The sequence below is a fragment of the Helicoverpa zea genome, chromosome 1 (genome assembly GCF_022581195.2).
Source record: "Helicoverpa zea isolate HzStark_Cry1AcR chromosome 1, ilHelZeax1.1, whole genome shotgun sequence".
NCBI classification, from domain to species: Eukaryota; Metazoa; Arthropoda; class Insecta; order Lepidoptera; family Noctuidae; genus Helicoverpa; species Helicoverpa zea.
The window spans coordinates 5,229,272-5,248,033 of record NC_061452.1 but is presented as its reverse complement, the minus strand read 5'-3'; the positions used below and the strand labels follow the sequence as shown (position 1 = coordinate 5,248,033).

At 38.3% G+C, this 18,762-nt stretch overlaps 1 protein-coding gene across 1 annotated transcript in view; it reads right to left on the bottom strand.

The window, feature by feature from the left end:
• Nucleotides 1-396: 396 nt before the first annotated feature.
• Nucleotides 397-18,762, bottom strand: part of LOC124632464 (leucine-rich repeat-containing G-protein coupled receptor 4-like) — a 66,738-nt gene continuing 48,372 nt past the window's right edge. Inside the window, exon 3 of the mRNA XM_047167317.1 lies at nucleotides 397-3,502. Within this exon, the coding sequence (XP_047023273.1) occupies nucleotides 1,747-3,474 (1,728 nt within the window). The 5' untranslated portion in view covers nucleotides 3,475-3,502 and the 3' untranslated portion in view covers nucleotides 397-1,746. The remainder of the gene's footprint in view (nucleotides 3,503-18,762) is intronic.

Below are 18,762 nucleotides of genomic sequence, written 5' to 3'. Positions count from 1 at the left end.
CACTTGGTTCACTGCAAGCTTCGATAGACGAAATCTAGCCAAAAAATCAGTTTCATCTAAGTCCGTAAAATAATCAACACGGATTTTAAATACAAGAATCCTCGGTATCCGTTGCAAGGTTAAATAATCAAATTCATCCGATTGATGATCAATTAAATAAAATAAATCCATTTTCAATCAACAGTTATGCAAATTTTCAATAATCTAAACGCTGCAATATTTAACTGTCAAGTAAACACGCTAATCAGTAGAAGACGCGGCAAGTAAGTTACGAGTCAGTTTAATCATATGATTAGTGCTACTCGAACATCGTGAAATTGACACGTGCAGTTACGGGTGACTTTAACTGGCGATTAGTCTACTCAATACTTTACTCGAGGGTGGTGAAAGAGGCCCTAACAGTCACATCTCTCCTTTGTGAAGTAATCTGAACTCTAAACTGTATAACATACGAGTCATTTCAGCTTGTGTGTTTATTTCTTTCAGTATGACAACGACGATTATTAAAATCGAAAATCAGTTTTTTAAATAAATACACAGACTGAAACTTCAAGTATAGCCTTCTACAATTTGAGGCAGAAAATGCAGTAACCAACCAACAACAAACATCTACAATTTTTTCTAGATCCATCTTCAACACAAAACAACTTTTTGTCTGCATTTCCGCTTGCTAACGTATTTTCTGCCTCATAAATGTTTGCATACAAATATTATAAAATAATCATTTTTAATATGTTACAGAGCATTCTCCCTACAAACAAAGATTTTAATTATATTACAAAATAATTTAAAAGTAATAAAACTAATATTTTTACAATTTAAACATACACACATGATAAAATTAACATAGTCAAGAAAAGGCAAATATTTGTTTATAAACAATATTTTTATATGATATCTCAGCGTTTTCTAATTTGTATGTGAAAAAGCTGCATTCAATCCGAATACATTTGCCGAAAACTTTTAGACCCAACATTCACGTATTCACTAAGTATAAAAATATTAATTTCAGAACATCTATTAACAGAATATTATTAAAATAATTTTCCATTGAAATCATTTTGTAAAGCCAATAAAACTGTATTTTGTACCCCTTACCATCAGAGCAACTGGTTTATTGTATAATCTATTTATTTATGTAGATAAGTAATTAATGTTCTTAGCATTTACTGTCAAAAAGTTTCATCTCTAAATACAACTAATGAGTATGCTATAACAATGTACCGAATTAAATTAACGACATAACATTTCAAATTATTCTATATTGCTCGTATTTGTACAAAGTTTTCATCAAGTATTGGTGTTTTCAATTCTGAAAAATATATAATGTTTACTATATTATTACACATGAATATAATATTCATTTAGTATTGAACATCTTAGAGAATTTTACAAAGCACTTATAACAATAATCGAGTACCCATATAATCGAGGAACTAGTAAATAAACCAACTGAACGTCCACACTACATACAGGCGAATGTGACAATCAATACAAGGTATAAACATGACTAAATGAGTAAGTACAAAATAGAAAATGTCTATAAAGTAATGTCTTTATCTGCACTGAATAATATATTTACACGTCTATATACAAAGCTATCACATATTACATTTTATTCATATCACTATATACATTATTGCAAATTCAATGTTCCTCGTCATTCTGACGACAGTACACAACTTCGTTCGTATAACTTAGCAAAGAAAATATACCCGCGATATTGTCCTTTGCGCACAACTTATGTTAAACGTACACTATGTGTGGTTTCTCTGGCGTCCTGTGGTGAGGGATCGTCTCATAGGCGAACTGCTGGTAGATGTGTTCTTCACTATCCTCCTGGTAGTATGGATTCTTGTCCACACTATGCCAGGGAGGATTCAACGAATGAAAGTTATTACTCACTGAAGAACCAATCATAAGATATCTGTCTACGTCTCTCTTGGTGTCCTGCTCCCTACCACGAGTAGAATACCCTAATCCATTCCCTAACTTTGACACGTCACCGTTCATCATGACACTCGTCATAACTTGTTTTGACTTATCTCCCTTACACTTCTTCAAGGGTCCCATGAAGTATAAAACACCACCAACCACGCTTATTACAATACTCACAGTCAGCACCACAACCGCAACTATCACCCATCCGCTTGAGCACCCAAATTCCGACTCCGGAATCTGCACAAAGAGGACACCTTTCAAGTGTGCCGGAGCAGCACACTTCACATCCTCATAGTCTATTTTAAGAATGGTACTGGCGTTCCCAGATTTTCTGCTGCTAATCTCGCTTTCCCTTCCAAGTTTCCACAGCCATAACAGAGAACAATTGCAAGCGAATGGGTTTCCAGCAATTTGTAGCTCCTGCAGTCTATCAATAGGGAAGTGTGATGCTTCAAGCGCCACTAATGCGTTGTTTCTCATATAAATGTGTGTCAATTTTGGATTTCCATGGAACAGTCTTGGAGGAACATCGCCAACTTTGACATTCTCATTCATCCATATTTTTTGCAGGTTTATATTGTCCACAAAGGCTCTTGAGTCAATTCTTTCCAGTTCATAAAGTCTGCTCAAGTGTAAATGTTTTAAATGGAAGAGACTTTGAAATGAAAGCGCCGTAATATTTTGAAAAAAGTTTCCACTTAGGTATAAATGGGACAAGTTTGATAGTTTCGACAGAGCCGACGTTGGGATTGATGTCATATTGTTATCGCTTAAATCCAGGTGCCGCAATGACGGCAGATTGTGGAATCCTAATTGATCCACGCTTTCAATTAAGTTATTATTCAGGTCTAAATGCTGCAATTCCTGTAGGTATGGTATACCGTGCTTTGGTACCTGCTCGATTAAGTTGTCTGACAGATCTAAAACTTCTAGATGCATTATGAAAGCAATGTTATCAGACGGTATGTCCAATATAGAATTATTTTTCAAAGTTATTATCTTCAGCGAAGTCAATGGCTTGAAGGTTTCTGGCTCAAACTTGACTAACTTATTGCTAGACAAATCTAGCCTCTCAAGCGCTGATAAGTCTTTAAATGTCTGCACGTGAATGTTTGTTATTGCATTATTGGCTAGATTTAAGTCTACAAGACTTTTCAGTCCAATAAATGTTTCCTTATCTAATCGTCTTAGGCGATTATGGCTTAAATTGAGATGAGTCATCTCAATGTTGTTTTCAAAGTTTCTACTACCTAAGTCTCGAATTCTGTTGTAGGAGATGTCGAGGACAGTGAGTTGCGTGTAGAAGCCGAAGGTGTAGAGAAGGTTGTCGATAGCATTGTGAGTGAGGTTGATGTGCGTGGCTTCTGGGTTGAGCTGAATAGGCACGATCTCTAGGCTGGCGTTGGCGCAGGAGGCGGCGCGCAGTGCGTCGTCGCAGGCGCAGCGCGCGGGGCAGAGCGTGCGAGCGGCCGCGCCCCACGCCCATGCCGCCACCACCACCCACCAGCGCCACTTCGCTACGCAGGAGCCCATAACATCTCATGTATACGCCACGGGAGATCTGCAACAAACAAATTAACCTTTGTAAGAAAACAACTCAACTAGCGCTTAACAAGTATTACTCCGATTTTAGTAATACATATAATATATTTTTTATTATTTCCCTAGGGTTTGAGTTTAATCATCAAAAGAATGATAATTTTGCTGTAGTTACTTAAACTAAGTGCTTACTCAAGGGACTTGTTTGTCTTATCAGCAAAAGTAATATTTTAATTATTTATCCACATAAAAAGAAAATCTCATTGTCTTAGACTGTATCTAATTTATTTTTCGTATAATTTATTGTTACCATAAAATCCGGCTCCCTCAGGATATATCGCCCTAGACCACGAAGAGAATAAAAGTATACAACATTATCGTAATACAAAATCTTAATATAATTTCTCCCAAAACTGCAGATAACAAATGTGCCTCTCCGCAATTTGTATGGGGGAGTGGAATTGTTTGATCCAAATTAGGCCGATAAGAGACGTACCGCGCCGGCGGAATAGTAGGCTCGCCGCAAAAACTTTTTTATTATCCTGCTGCGGCATCGCGTAGACAGGAGGATGTTTCATCGAGGCATATTGCACAAACGCTGTTTACGTCGTTGATTTGTTATTCAATATAGCATTATGAGAACGACTTGTCATTTGGGCGCGGGCGGCGAGCGGCGCCACGCGGCGGCACGTGCCACAGGGTTAATGCGTTGCACGGCGCGCGCCCACTAGCGCACACCCGGCGAGCCAGCAACCCATATTGCGCACCTTTATTTATCGTCCCGCATTTCCCCGCAAGACGAATGTTCTCCGTAAACGGGAAACTAGCGGGCAGCACTCTGCCGCTAATCCTCCGCCGCTCGAGCGCGTCCTCAACAATACCGCCCAAAATGCTCGGCGATTTAACAAAGGAGCCTTCGGAAGGTACTTTAAATTAAATGTTCGGCTTTACAATTCGACGGAATGTATAATGAATAGCACCGTAACATCTGTTAACGAAGGCGAACGATCTAGAAAGTTTTCACGCGCGGGAATAACTAATTGCGAAGGTTGGAATTCAATTTATGGTTTCTAGTGCGCCTCCAGGGAGATCACGCCACGCTGAAGTATTAATAATGCAAAACAGTGTCACGGAAAGTTTTCGATTCCAAATGCAAATTGAATTAGGAAACAAAGTTGTGAGTGTTGAACTTTCGCTTTGTCATCATCGGCTGTATCGCGATTAACACCAATTTTGTTAGCTATTAACATAGAAACCACCAACACAAACCAATTCCTAATCTTTATTTCAATGCTGTCCGAACTACAAACTTCTCCATTGACAAAGGAACTACAGTCACAACACGCAATCTATTTGCAGTTTGAATGCATTGGATCCTATCATTATGGACGACACTTTGCAAACCAAACATATTCAGATCCACACAAAGGGGAGGATAAACAGGCAGCATCTCCACGGAATCCCGCGTCTCGAACCACATTGTTCCATCGGATAGGTAGCAGGAGCGAGTCCATATAAAGATGGGAGAAAACGGCATCTAGCCTCCCCCAGAAACTCGATATCGCTCGACGCGAATGGATTACACCGGCCCGCCTGAATTACAGAAACCATACGTAGTCTTGATACATTGAGGCCCCCGTATTAGGAAGGATTAATTCGGTTACATTCCAAATGTATTCGGCATTACGTCAACGTGAAAGATTGCATGTTTAATCATTTTGATATTCGCGTTGAGGAGGATGATTACTTTTAGTACGGGTTCGAGAAAGTAGAACAGATTTTCTTAACCCTTCTTTCTTGTTTATGTATTTTATATAAGAACTAATTATGTACATAAAGAACATAAATTAAGACTTACATATATTAAAGATACCATCAACATTGTTCACAACTGAATGAAATGATCGTACCAGAGACTGTAGAGAAACGCCATAGTTGTCGTTGCTGTCGAAGTGAAGCAGTATAACCGAATAATGGGAAAATAGCGGACGTCGGAGAGCGCTTTTTTAATATTCATACGGAGGTGGTCGCGGTTTGGCGCCGATGGAAAAACGCAGGGGGTAGGGCACGCCCTCCATTTTCGAACCTAAACTGCCCTGGCCGCTACTCTTTTGTCTTTTAATTTCCTGTCCACCAGAGTGCGCTCCCATCGTGAATTTTGCTTTCGTGAGCTTCGTTAACTTATATCGGCCTTTGTTGTTGCCTATTGAACTTTTCCATTACCGACGTCATCAATTGAAACCGCTAAATTCGTTGGAAAATTCTCGTCGCAGAAATCGACGCCCCCCTCTAAAAACAATATGAACAACGACTCGATTCCCGTTTTCCTTTTATAAATCGAGTATGTTTTCAAGTTTTTGTTTTGTTTTCGTTCCGATGAAGCTCTTGAAATGGAAATTAAATATTTCCTTATTGAAAAGTTTCAAAGTTATAACATTTAGATGCGGATTTTAATAATTGTAAGAGACTTTCTTTCGTTTCTAACTGAATGCAAACAAGGATTTTAGGTGAAGTTTATTCAGTTATTTTCTTTTTAAAACTGTATTACAAAGTTCGTAAGATTGACGTTTTCCTCAACAACTGAGGCGAGGATTGTTCATTTACGTCACGGATCAGCGCTCATTACCGTTTTCCTATTCGTGTGTCGCCACGTTCTAATGAACTCGTTTTTTTAGTTAAAATTCATTGTACTCCGTCGTTTCCTGTTCCATTTCCATAACGCGTGCTTAGTATTAGTTTCACATTTATGGAATATTAACCCGACGACCGCTTTGTATAGCGGTTACACTCGACCCGGCACAACTGGCGACCTTCCTAATTACACCATAACATCTAAACACCGTTTAGGCCGCGACGCTAAGGGACGCCAGTAATTTATTATACAGTTTCGCTTACGAAATTCAATATCAAGGGTTTCGTATCTCCCCGGGGTATTAAATGGACTGAACGTCATCGGCACCATTTAAATTATTATCAAAACTATCGGCTTACCTCTGCCTCTCGTCCTTTCGGCCTAATTGCGTCTACGAGCCAATTGGACTCGCCGAACCAAACGGTCTTTACTAAAGTTATCACGGTGTTAATACAACTTGAGACGTTTCTAACACAAAGGAAGCTTTACGAGGGGCTGAGACAATAAAACCAGTGTAAAAGTCGGCTAACCGCTCCTCTCGCCCTCCCACAGAAAATATCTTAGCCCTCTCCACTTTTATGAGTTGCTTAAGTCGTGCTCTGCCGTTTTTAAAATAGTCTTCTGGAGTTAAGCCGAAAACTTTTGTGCTCAACATATTGAAATAGAAGATGTTTCATTGTGAGCATACGGGTAGTTAGGGGAATTCTGCGATAAATGTGTTTTGTTGCATTCGGGGTGCGTACGTGTCGTATTTGACGCTCGTAAGTAGTAGTGTGAGTGGCGGGCGGCACTAACGGCTATAATGAGAAAACTTGGCCGGCTGAGGAGAATGCGGCCCGGTAGTTACTCGCCGGCCGGAGCGGAGAGCGGCGTACGTTCGTCTTTCACTACTCGCACAATGAGTTCTATTAGAATGAATGCCTGCGTCTACATACGTTATGAACCTAAGAGCGAAGACGCTTTAATATTTTAGTAGGTACTCTTGAATTTTCACAGTTGAGCCAAATTAGCAGTTTTCGTACAAAGAACTACTAAAACTGAGTTGAGACAAATCAAGTTAATAAAATCACATCAATGCTAAAATGCAGTCTCATTAGAGCCACTAATTAAACCAAGCAAGAAAGTAAACAAAAAAGTTTTGCAAATATATTCTCATTAATGGCTATTTAAATGAAAATCTCGCTAGTGCCTGGTAAAGTGTTAAACTGTGAAAGAAACTTTTAATTTGATCCCGGGAATCCAAACGTCCTTGACTTGAAAGTGCCTAAGTTAGCACGCTACGGCGCACTCCTGTCTAGAGTCCTCGCCTTAACAATCTGCTACCTGTAAGCTAAAATACTATATACCAGCACGAAAACTAAATTGCTAAACAAGAACTTAAGAAATTTACTTCATCAGCAACAATTACATTTCTTAGAACCGGTAATCCATGTTATTGATGGTAAGACTACTGAGTTTGTAAAAACTCACTGCAAAATATGCTTTTTAATAAACAAATATAAACAGGACATCTTTTTTTAATTCGAAGAAAAGATCTATAAATTTATCTCTAGGTATGTATATGTAATTATTTCCTATGATATCAACGGCTCATAATTACGATTATAACGTAACATCACTCATCAAAATGGGGTGCCGCTAATCGATACTGCAAATCGATGCTCAATTTAATCAAAGGGCTATTGACTTGGAGCAGGTTTAGCGTTGCCGATGAGCAGCGTGCTCGCGCCCTAATCGCCGCTGCTAACAAATTTTAATATCACCGGGTTCCACACCTGCCGATAGTTGCACGCCCCGGCACTATTGATTTTGCAATCAAAGCCCCGTTAGAGAGCCACACCACTTCCCCGCGATTATAACCAAATTTATTAATTTATTACCGGAACACTCTTCCCAACACAGGAAATACATTTTTTGAGTACACTTTGCCCACATTGCCCACATTGCTGCATCCACTACCACATTTTTATGTAGTTCAAGTTTCTAACAGACTCCTAACTAGGATTTCCTGTCCTATAAAAACTAGAGCCACCGCAACTCGGTCCAGTGCAAATAAAAAGTAAGCTAGTTCATTAAAGCACAAAATAAAGTCACCTATGTGGAAAACGACGAGTCTATTTTATGTCCCCCTATTACTTTAATGTCTAACGTTAACTAAAGAACAGGAGAAACGTCACGTCGTTACGTTTACAATGCAGAATGTTGCCACAAAATATCTTTCGTTCAGATACGCCCCCACGACGACAGCTTACAGGATAGAATAAAAAAGGAACTTTAGCGAACAAAACGTCTACACAATTCCATTTTCTCTTTCAGCAACAGAGCGAGTCTTAGTGAATCAGGCTCCTGTATGGGCGCCTTTATAAACGCAATAATGAGGAGTGCTAAGGCGGTATTCAGGCGTGCGCCCCTAACGAGAGGTGCCGATGAATCGCCCATGAGCCGAGCACAAAACTTGCCACTTGGGGCGGTAATGGTGAGCGGGCGATGGCCGCCACACGCGCCTCCGCGCCGCCGCCTCGCCGCCGCCTCGATACCGACTCGACGCCTCGCCAAAGGGCTTTTAGCGAGCACCAACTTGCTTTCGCTTTGACTTTCATCGCTGAGCGAGGATTAGGCGTGCCCTGGCGCGATTGGATGCGGCCCACGGATGAATAGTCAATGAATTTAGGCCAAGCAACGGCGGGCGGCGCAAATTAAAAGCGTACTTGTTTACATTTAACTCTATTTCAAAAAAGTGTCTGCGCTGATTCGTGCTGGGAAAAGTGAATGCGTCGTGGCGTGACTTGCATCGTAAACTGGACTGTCTAAATTAAACCGTTGTTCTATAAAACATTTAATTCTAGTGAACTCAACGTGTTTTCACTGCTTTCATTCAGTGTGTAGCAATAAAGCTTGCTTTTATTCCCGAGAGCTTTCAAGAATAGGAGTTTGCATCTGAAGGTACAGGATTTCCGCAGTACTCGCCGCAAGTCTACGGATCGCGGTACACGTTTGAAACTCCAACTTCGACTTGTGTAGACAAGAATAAAAAAACAGCTATGAATTGTTTGACTGTTATTAAAACTTTTCCTTTGAAAAAATATAAGTACGTATTCTACATAAACATTAAAAGTTACTGTTTGCATTATAAGTTTTGAGAAAGAAGGTTAGGCGCTCCAGGTTTGAGTGGAAGTTGCAAATGACGTGCTTACGTGACAGATATCGAGCGATCGTTCAGTAAGCCCGCAAAACGGTCTCAGCCTAAATGAAGACGCGACGCGACGCTCATCTAAAGCATACTGCGAAATTAGTCAATCCTATCGCAGGCATCTTTAACGGAGTCGGTGAGGCTGAATAATGAAATAGCTCGTTGAGACGGCGGATAGACGGTATCGACACTGTGGCCCATTGGAACGCGATCGGGCGGCCGAGCACAAGCGAAAATCCCACGGATTCCGTGTGAGATATCTGGCTCCTCTTTTAGGGTTATTAAGTGAAGTGGGTTTTAGGGAAATGATCCGACGAATAAATCTACTCTCCCTGGAAATGGAAAAATCTGTGTTCTCCCTAAATAAGGAATGCCCATGAAATAAATTAGACAGGCTCATATATATTGTCTTCATTGCTTCAGTGGAAGAATCCTGACGGATAAAAATCCATGCTCGTATGGCCCGATTGCCAATAAGGAGAATGGAAGCAAAACAGTTATCGTTGATAAAACCGTTGTTCTTCGTTTATACGAAATGAAGTTGGATGATAATATTGTGATTGTAAATAAAAATCGGATTTCTGATACAATGGGGCAACGTGCTGAGATAGAGCGGAGCACGACTGCGGACATCGCTACGGGGAATTGTTTTTCCCGACAGATAATATTTTTAATTAATATTTTAGCGAATATCTACAATATAATAGATACGAAGTAGGTATGTGGTATTGATTCTTAACAAATACCTATTACATGTTTGTTTGTTGTCACATTGTTTATAACGTAAAGCTGTAGATATTTTTATTATAGTTTTTGACACAAGATCTATGATTGAGAACTCACAGGCCGTTTAATAATTTGCCTTTCACTACTGCTACTCCAAAAACTAACTAGGTACCAGAGGATAATTAAAAAGCTACGAAAAAAGTAGTTCAAACAAAAAATTCAGCGTACACCGAATATCATCTCCCAATCTTCGCAAACTGACATATTCATTCCTTTCCTCTGGTTTTATTAAAGGCGAATACAAAACGCGGCAGGCCTCGCCCGAGCGGGCACAAAGCCCGATGCACACCCAGGAGCTAAGCTTACCCGGGACTCCGCAAGCGTAACTTGCAACAAAATCCCGCGTTCACGTTTCCATCCCGTATTGCAGTGTACTGAGGATCTCCTTTAACGTATTCCGCGTTGCAACCGAGACGGCGGGGTTAGGGCGCGCGGTGACGGTAATGCGTTTTATGAATGAATGAACGAATGAATGGGAGGATTTCACTTCCAACTAACCGTTGGTTTGAGCAAAAGCGCAGCCGACGCACCGGTAAGATTTTTACGGCTTTGACTGGAGCTTCCGCGTTTGGTTTGCAACGATAAATTTTGAATAGTTTTGCTGTAATGTCGTCGCACGGAAAATTGCTGTAACACAAATATTGGCTCAATTTCATAGTCGACGTGTCGTAGTGAGTACCGTTGCAGTTTATTACGGTGCATAAAGTTCGAGTGAGGGAACACGACACTTCAGTTGAGACAGCATAAAGAGGACGAGGTGATTTAGTGAGCATGTCTCGAGGATGGCATTCTTGGATTAAATGACTAGCACATATAAATTTTGTTAACCCTCTACACGTCACTCAAAATTGACATTTGTAATAAAACCCTTCGGCACAATGGACGCTTTAATGTTTTTGTACTTGCGCTGTAGACAATTAATAAAGGCTCAATAATCATGATTCATATATTTAAGAGCTAAATAGAGCTTCCAACTTGCGCTACATTTTTTTTTCACTTTAGCTTTATGACAATAATTCATTTGTATTTTGTATACTGTTTATTAAATGCCGCATTATGAGCCTTAAGCACATTACGAGCAGAAGTGTTGAGGTGCATCGCTATCATTGCTTCAAAGAAGTGTGAAATCGACCTACCCAGTGAGGCGAGCCTTAACTAGGCTAGATATTTATTAATGAATGCGCCTGCAAACGGTCGGCGACACTCAAAGGACAGATGATTCGATTAATTCCATTTTCCGTGTGGACGCTTTGATTGCGAGTGCAACAAGACCGAAACTGTTTTCTATCAACCTACTTTGTGTGTCGTTGGCCTTACAAAAAGAAATAAGTGTCAGAGATACGAGGAACGGAGATGTGATTTCTGATTTTACGTGATTTGTTTCTGTCTGTCTTTTGCAAACAGTTTTATCAAAAACTGTTATATGCGGTACTTACTTATATTAACAGCTGTATCATTGAAGGACATATTAATTATGTGCATAACTAGTCTACTGATAATTTGTCTAAGGTACCAGATTAATCATTTTAACCTTTAGTCTATTTTTTTTATTTAAAATTTTTATACCTACTACACATGCTGATAAATAATACAATAACCTAATGTACCAATCTCGAAATGGTACCTAAAATGAGGCGTGATAATATTAAGCCATTTATAACGTCGCAAGTGCGATTAGGACCATTACAAAGCCCAGCAAACTACATTAAATTTTATACCGTATTCAAGAATTACCCTACACGAGGACACGGTTTCTGCATAAGTATGTAGTAAAGAATAATATCTTATTGTTATAGCCCGGTCAAAATAGACATTTGAAATAACAAAAATTCCCACAGAGCTGATTTTTGGTGGAGAGCTAGATTTGATCATTATAAATAAAATACTAAAAGTCCCCATCGATCCCATGTGTGCGTCAAAAGTTATTCGAGGTCAAATGTCAAAATTTTAGGTTTTTTTATTTTTTTTCGAAAACGGTAAGTTTTATCAAAAAAAGACATCAGACCAAAATTGTAGATCTTTAAATTTTCTACAAAAATTACATCAACAGTTTTCTCCTAAATCTTACCATTCCTGAGATATCGCGCTTCAAAGTATATTCCATACATGACATGCACACATTTCCACGCCACCTGTGAGGTAGTGTACTCGGCGCGTTTTTTTTACCGTAGTTTCTCTTGTAGGCCTACTCCACTAACTGTCATGACAATTTTAGGATAGTTTAAGGGAATAATTGCCGTCATGTTCTAATATGATGTCATTATTGATATTAACTATTGGGTTAACTATTATTGTGATTGTTTTAGATTTATCAGATTCATACAAAAACTCGTGGTGGCCTAGTGGGTAAAGAACCAACCTCTCGAGTATGAGTGGGTTCGATTCCATGTCAGACAAGTACCAATGCAACTTTTCTAAGTTTGTATGTACTTTCTAAGCATATTTTGGACACCAACGACTGTTTCTGATGGCACGTTAAACTGTAGGTTCTGGATGTCATTGAACATCCTTGGCAGTCGTAATGGGTAGTTAGAAGCCAGTAGGTCTGACACCAGTCTAACCAAGCGGTATTGGGTTGCCCAGGTAACTGGGTTGAGGGGGTCAGATAGGGCAGTCGCTCCTTGTAAAGGACTGGTACTTAGCTACATCCGGTTAAACTAGAAGCCGACTCCAACATAGTGGGGAAAAGGGCTCGGAGGATGATTTGATACTACAATCTTTTTTGCAATTGCAAAAAATTATGTCAGGAGTATTCCTGGACCAGGTGGGAGTAAAGTTTTAATAGGTTCCAGATATTATGTATCAATTTCCAACCCCAGTCTTCTGGATAAAACGCTAAACCCTATAAAAATCAAAAAATAACTTTTAACACTACGTAAGTACCAACTAAAGCATGTCAGACTAAACTAAATTTTGTCGTGTCGGGGGACCGCTCTAATTTATTAGCCTAACGTTAGAAGTAATTATATACTACTACATTACATATACTTCTTATAACTTTTTATACAATTTTGTTTAGATACGTGTTTTTTTTTATACGAATGTTGTAATTAGGTAGGTATCATTTGATTTATGTAAGTATTTTTAAAGGTAAAAAGCGGTCCCCCGACACGTCAAAATTTAGTTTAGTCTGACATGCTTTAGTTGGTACTTACGTAGTGTTAAAAGTTATTTTTTGATTTTTATAGGGTTTAGCGTTTTTAACCTTTTGTCATAATAATTGCGTGCTTTTTTTTGGGTCGGGGGTTTTTTAAATTTATAATTTAATTTTATTTCATGCTTTTTGAAGGAGCTCCTTAATTTTTCCTTCTTTCATTTAATTTCTTTTATTTTAAGATGGGGTCGCTATATGCGATCTCGGCCAAAAGAAGCTGTTTAACAATCCTCATGACAAACCAGCTCTGGGAGAATTGCACAGACAACAAAGATTAACCTTTGGTCATTCTAGATTTTCAGCAAAAATATAAATCGGTTTATCCGTTTCATTCCGGCATTCCAGGGTTTCATCCGCCACATCCCATTTCCAGCATCAGGTTCTCGTCAATCAGAAACATGAAGAGAACTCGTCAAGACAAATTCAACGAGCCCAAACTCGATGGGTTTACTAAACGGCAGTTCAGGGTTACGTCTCCTATCTTCATGTCCTAACAGCAGACCAGCTCAGTGGTTCCAGAAGATATTAGTATTTCAAATTTCAGATCCCACATATGCTTGCAAGTAAACTGAGCGTGTAACATTCCTATCACACCTAACAAACGAGCTGATGACCTTGAAGACCTGAACCGATTTCCACCAAACATAGCTAAGAACACACCCGAATGACATTCCTTTCAAACAAAAAAAACCGCATTACAATCGGATCATCCGTTTGGGAGCTACGATGCCACATACACACACACACACACACACACACACACACACACACACACACAGACACGTCAAACTTATAACACCCCGTCGTTTTTGCGTCGGGGGTTAAAAAATGGAAATGTCGAAGGAAAATAAGCGTGCGATAATTTTCTACAACTTTAAAAGCGGATTGTCGCGACTTCAGCGCTTTAAAAAAATTGTTCTGTGTTTAGTGATGCAGAACCATGCCTTAGGACTGCAGTACGCTGATATTTAGGATTTAAAAGTGGGCAATCTAGCCTTAGAGACAAGCCACGTGAAGGTAGTTCAAAACCCGATATGACCCAAGATAATAAATTGTCGCAGACCAACATGTAACATACCGTGACAAAGATCCGTGGGCATAACGATTGTTTTACATTCCACAAAATTAAGTAAAGTCTTCATGGTAAACGTTTCAGCACGCCTGAAAAAGCTGTTGACTCATAGAAATCGGCCAATTTGACTACCCCCACTTTAGAATGGAATAAATGTTTCAAGCACTGGGTTTAATGCGTGCAAAAGTGCATTAAATATCGCGGAGAATTCTTTGAAAAACAATAAATGGTATTAACCTATTCGATTGTCTGTACTTATTTCAAACGATACAACTTAAAGGCAGCCCTCGTATGTACGTGGCTTATATGTGCATATCATGTACAGTGTGACTCTTTGAATCGCGATATCTCAGGAATGGTAAGATTTAGGAGAAAACTGTTAATGCCATTTTTGTAGAAAATTGAAAGATCTACAATTTTGGTCTGATGTATTTTTTTGATAAAACTTACCGTTTTCGAAAAAAAATCAAAAAACCTAAAATTTTGACATTTGACCTCGAATAACTTTTGACGCACACATGGGATCGATGGGGACTTTTAGTATTTTATTTATAATGATCAAATCTAGCTCTCCAAAAAAAATCAGCTCTGTGGGAATTTTTGTTATTTGACCACTTCTTTTATGTCTATTTTGACCGGGCTATATACCCTAAGTGTCGAATTATTCAAACTAAAAACGCATTATAATTTTCATTGTCTGCTCAACCATAGCATCAACGTTTAAAACCTTTTAAGTAATAACTTTTAAAGAATAAAAAGCTGGTAATTTCATTGACGAGTTTTTCATGCAAATCGGCAAAGATTTTCACGGGACTGAGCGCTGAATTTTTTACCTTCAATAACATCTTAGCCCTTTAAGTTTAATAAGTTTAGCCTTTCTGAATTCTCTATGCGTAATTCATTGATTTTATTACATTGAATATTAATGCCGCTTTCAAAGAAAATATCAGTTATTTAATTAATCTTATCTTAAAATCTTGAAACTAATAATATTTAAGCTAAAATTTCTTGTTAGTAATAAAAAATGTGCATAAGAATTTTAGTTTAGCATTTTATGGTAAAAAACACTGAACTTGTTTCTATTTTCTATGAAAAATTCTAACAACACATCTAAATTCCTGAGCCGCGCATGCGTCCTGCAAGTGGCGATTATAAAAACATTGACTGCGCAAGCACATACACCGTTACCAGGGGTATCACGTTATTATGTGACATTCTTCAAATTCATTCGTTTTAAAAAGTGTAACTAATAATGAGATAATGTTTGCGATGTCACAATTTTGATTAAGAAAGTCCAATTACCAAAGCTATAAAAGTCACATTTGAACAACAATTTAACTGCATAGCTACTGTGTGGTTGCCACAGAAGATTTAAAGTAGAATTTAACACAAACACGGCTAAAAAAACACAAGGATACGTCCATCAATCCAATGCAAATATCTCCACTGAAGAAGGAAACATAAAACAGCGCGCTAACAATGTTCAAAAACTTCGTACAGCGGACATAATATTTTACTATGAGTGGCGATAACTCACGATTGGTTAGACGGCAGCCTTGCGGTAGCCAGCCCTATGGTAACTATGGTAACGGCTAGGCCGTTTTACAACCTGTGTGACAGCTGCTTCCTTTCCATTTACTTCTGACTGACGAGCGAAATGTAACGTAAGCGCGAACAAAAATAACGTCACTGTTATTGGGATCATTATTTTTGATAGTCTTGTTAAATTTTACTTGAAAATGAAGAAAAGTTCTAAAATCAGGTAGTAGATACCTGATTTTAAAACTTTTCTTCGAATTTGCAATAAGGACGAGTAAAAATTTTGTTTTTGAGTTTAGAGTCTGTAGGTACTGTTAGAAAAATAAACAGGTATTCTGGAGGTACACCAGATGGTATGCAAGTATGAGCAGAAACTACACAAAATATTATTCTAAATTAAATATTTAGCTCAAGAGTCAGCGACATTAACATGAGATCATGGTAGCAATTAAGATTACAACCCATATAAGAACCATAACAACCTACTAAAATTCCGTAGTTAACAGCGTTGAATCATCTTATGAATTCAAAGAAATCGGAAGGCAGATTAAATTGCTCAGATTATATTTCGAAAGTCACAACATAATAAAATAATATAATATACAACGCATCCGACGATTCAAAAACTAATTCCGGGAACGATAGTCGTGGACCATACAAAATATCTTATATAATGGGGCACAACATTATCCGATACAGTGCACAGCCATGAGATAGATATCGCTTGAGCATTCATAAAGTACAGGTAAAGGACGCTAATGATCAGATTAAGATATCAGAATTTAAAGCACTATAAAATGAGATTCACCTCGCGACCTCCACTAACAAACAACATTAATAAACAAACTTGATAATGTTTATATTTAGATAATTCGAACTTTACTGTTGTCGCACTAACAAGGTTACGTGACTATATGCAGTAAAAGTTTTAAACCAGAGTCGGTTCACGTGTGAAATCGGAACTTGGTTCCCATGATACGATATTAAACGTCAAAACTACATACATGCATAGAGGTATAGGCGATTCTGAACGGTCTCCCACGAAACGTTATGGCCTACCTCAGTGGCGGAGTCGGCCGTTAGCTGAGGATATCTATGCTCTGTTACACAATATAGTGTATCGAATATCGCTGTGACCGACTCGCGTACTCAAAAATGTAGATTGACGTGGGCTTATGGACCGTGAAACCGCGGTTTTTCGGACCGTGTGAAGATACCCGAAAATAGAGAACGTAAAAAAACAAAAACATGTATAAACACGACGTTTAACACGAAGTACTTTTAGTTTAAAATGTCAGCTTTTCCTAGTAACTTTATGCAACTTTTAATTGAACGGAAAATATGAAAGACTCGGTAAACTAATTAATTTTTAAAGTACTCTGTGCTATAAAACTTATTGACCTCATTTTTTCAAATCAAAGTATTCAGAGTGAAGAATGTTTAAATACCGTTAATTAAAAACTTTAGTGCAGGGAATGAATTGGTAGTTTCCTTTAAGTATTCATGCTTAACTAGAGCAGAATTCTTTCTTGATTAAAAGTATATGGCAAGTAAAAAGATCCAATCTCTTGTTTATATATGCACTTTACTTTCAGTAATGTACAAGAGCTGTGTCTGTAGTCAAACACAAATCAAAACCAAAAGCGTGGAAGATCCACGTAGTACAACATCCTAAAATATTCGAAGACAGTAAACCAACCCAAAGTTGTGGTGAAAAAAAAACAAGCGTATTCCGTTCCATCCAGTATCAAATGTAGATTAACAAAGTTCTCACCGACGCGCTCCACTGCCCATCAATATAAAATCTTCAAAACTTCCATAATTATTTTCCAAGTGAACCAATACAACAATTACACAATTCGATACGTTCTCTGTGATTTGATCCTATATATTACGAGCTGTAAAAACTATTACGAGTTCTTTATAATTGTTAAAGCAGTTTTTATGACTCGAATCGGCGTGAAGTGAAAACAAAATGTTTTGGAAACTGATGCGTGGCCGACAATTTGCGTTTAATTATGGCCCGCTATTAATTATTATGTGCACTTGTGAAGTGCAGGCTATTTGAAGTATAAACTTTTATAGCACTATTAACTGATTGGGTACCTTTGCAGAGTGATAGATGATTGATTTGAAATGTTGTGACTGCTTTGGCCTGATTTAGAAGTAAAACTAAACTTGTCAAGCAGATCTTAAATAGTACTTAGATTGTCACAACTCTATAGGCTACAGTCATTTTGTATTCTTTTATTATAATATCCCATATTGAATATACCGCAAGTAATAAAACGGGTTTTTAGTATTTATTTTAGCACAAAAAATACCGTTACGCGCATAAAATAGTACCAACACAGGCGGAACCAGAGGCAAAAACTATTAGATCAACAACACCGCAAGAAGTAATCACTTCGCTAGAAACGGTGAAAAGTTAACTACGTACAATTTTCTTCCTGAACCAACACAGAAAATAAACTTCAGAACTACAATAGCAAAAAAGATTAAAGATTTCCTTATCAGTTAGAACACTTGTTTCGGTGTAAACACGATAGGCAAGCAATTACGTGCCTCGAAAATTCAACGGTACGTTTACTTTATAAGGCATCAGCGAAACTGTTATAGGTATATAACATAAAACATATCGTTGGCTCAGTCGTGTCCCTATTCGAATTCACGTCAAGTCGACATACTTGTAATTCAAGGCGGGACCCCGGCAGTACGTATTGTTTCACCGACTGCTTCTTAAGGCAATGTTCAGTTGTTCAGCTCCAAACGTTTATTGATAATCAGAATGGGCATTCAGACTGAACGGGCGGTAGTTACGAATTAATTTGTGGTCATTATGTTGTGTTTATTGAATCGTATTCATGTTAGTTATCCTGTGGGTGTTAGTGTCTAGTTGTAGGTCGAAG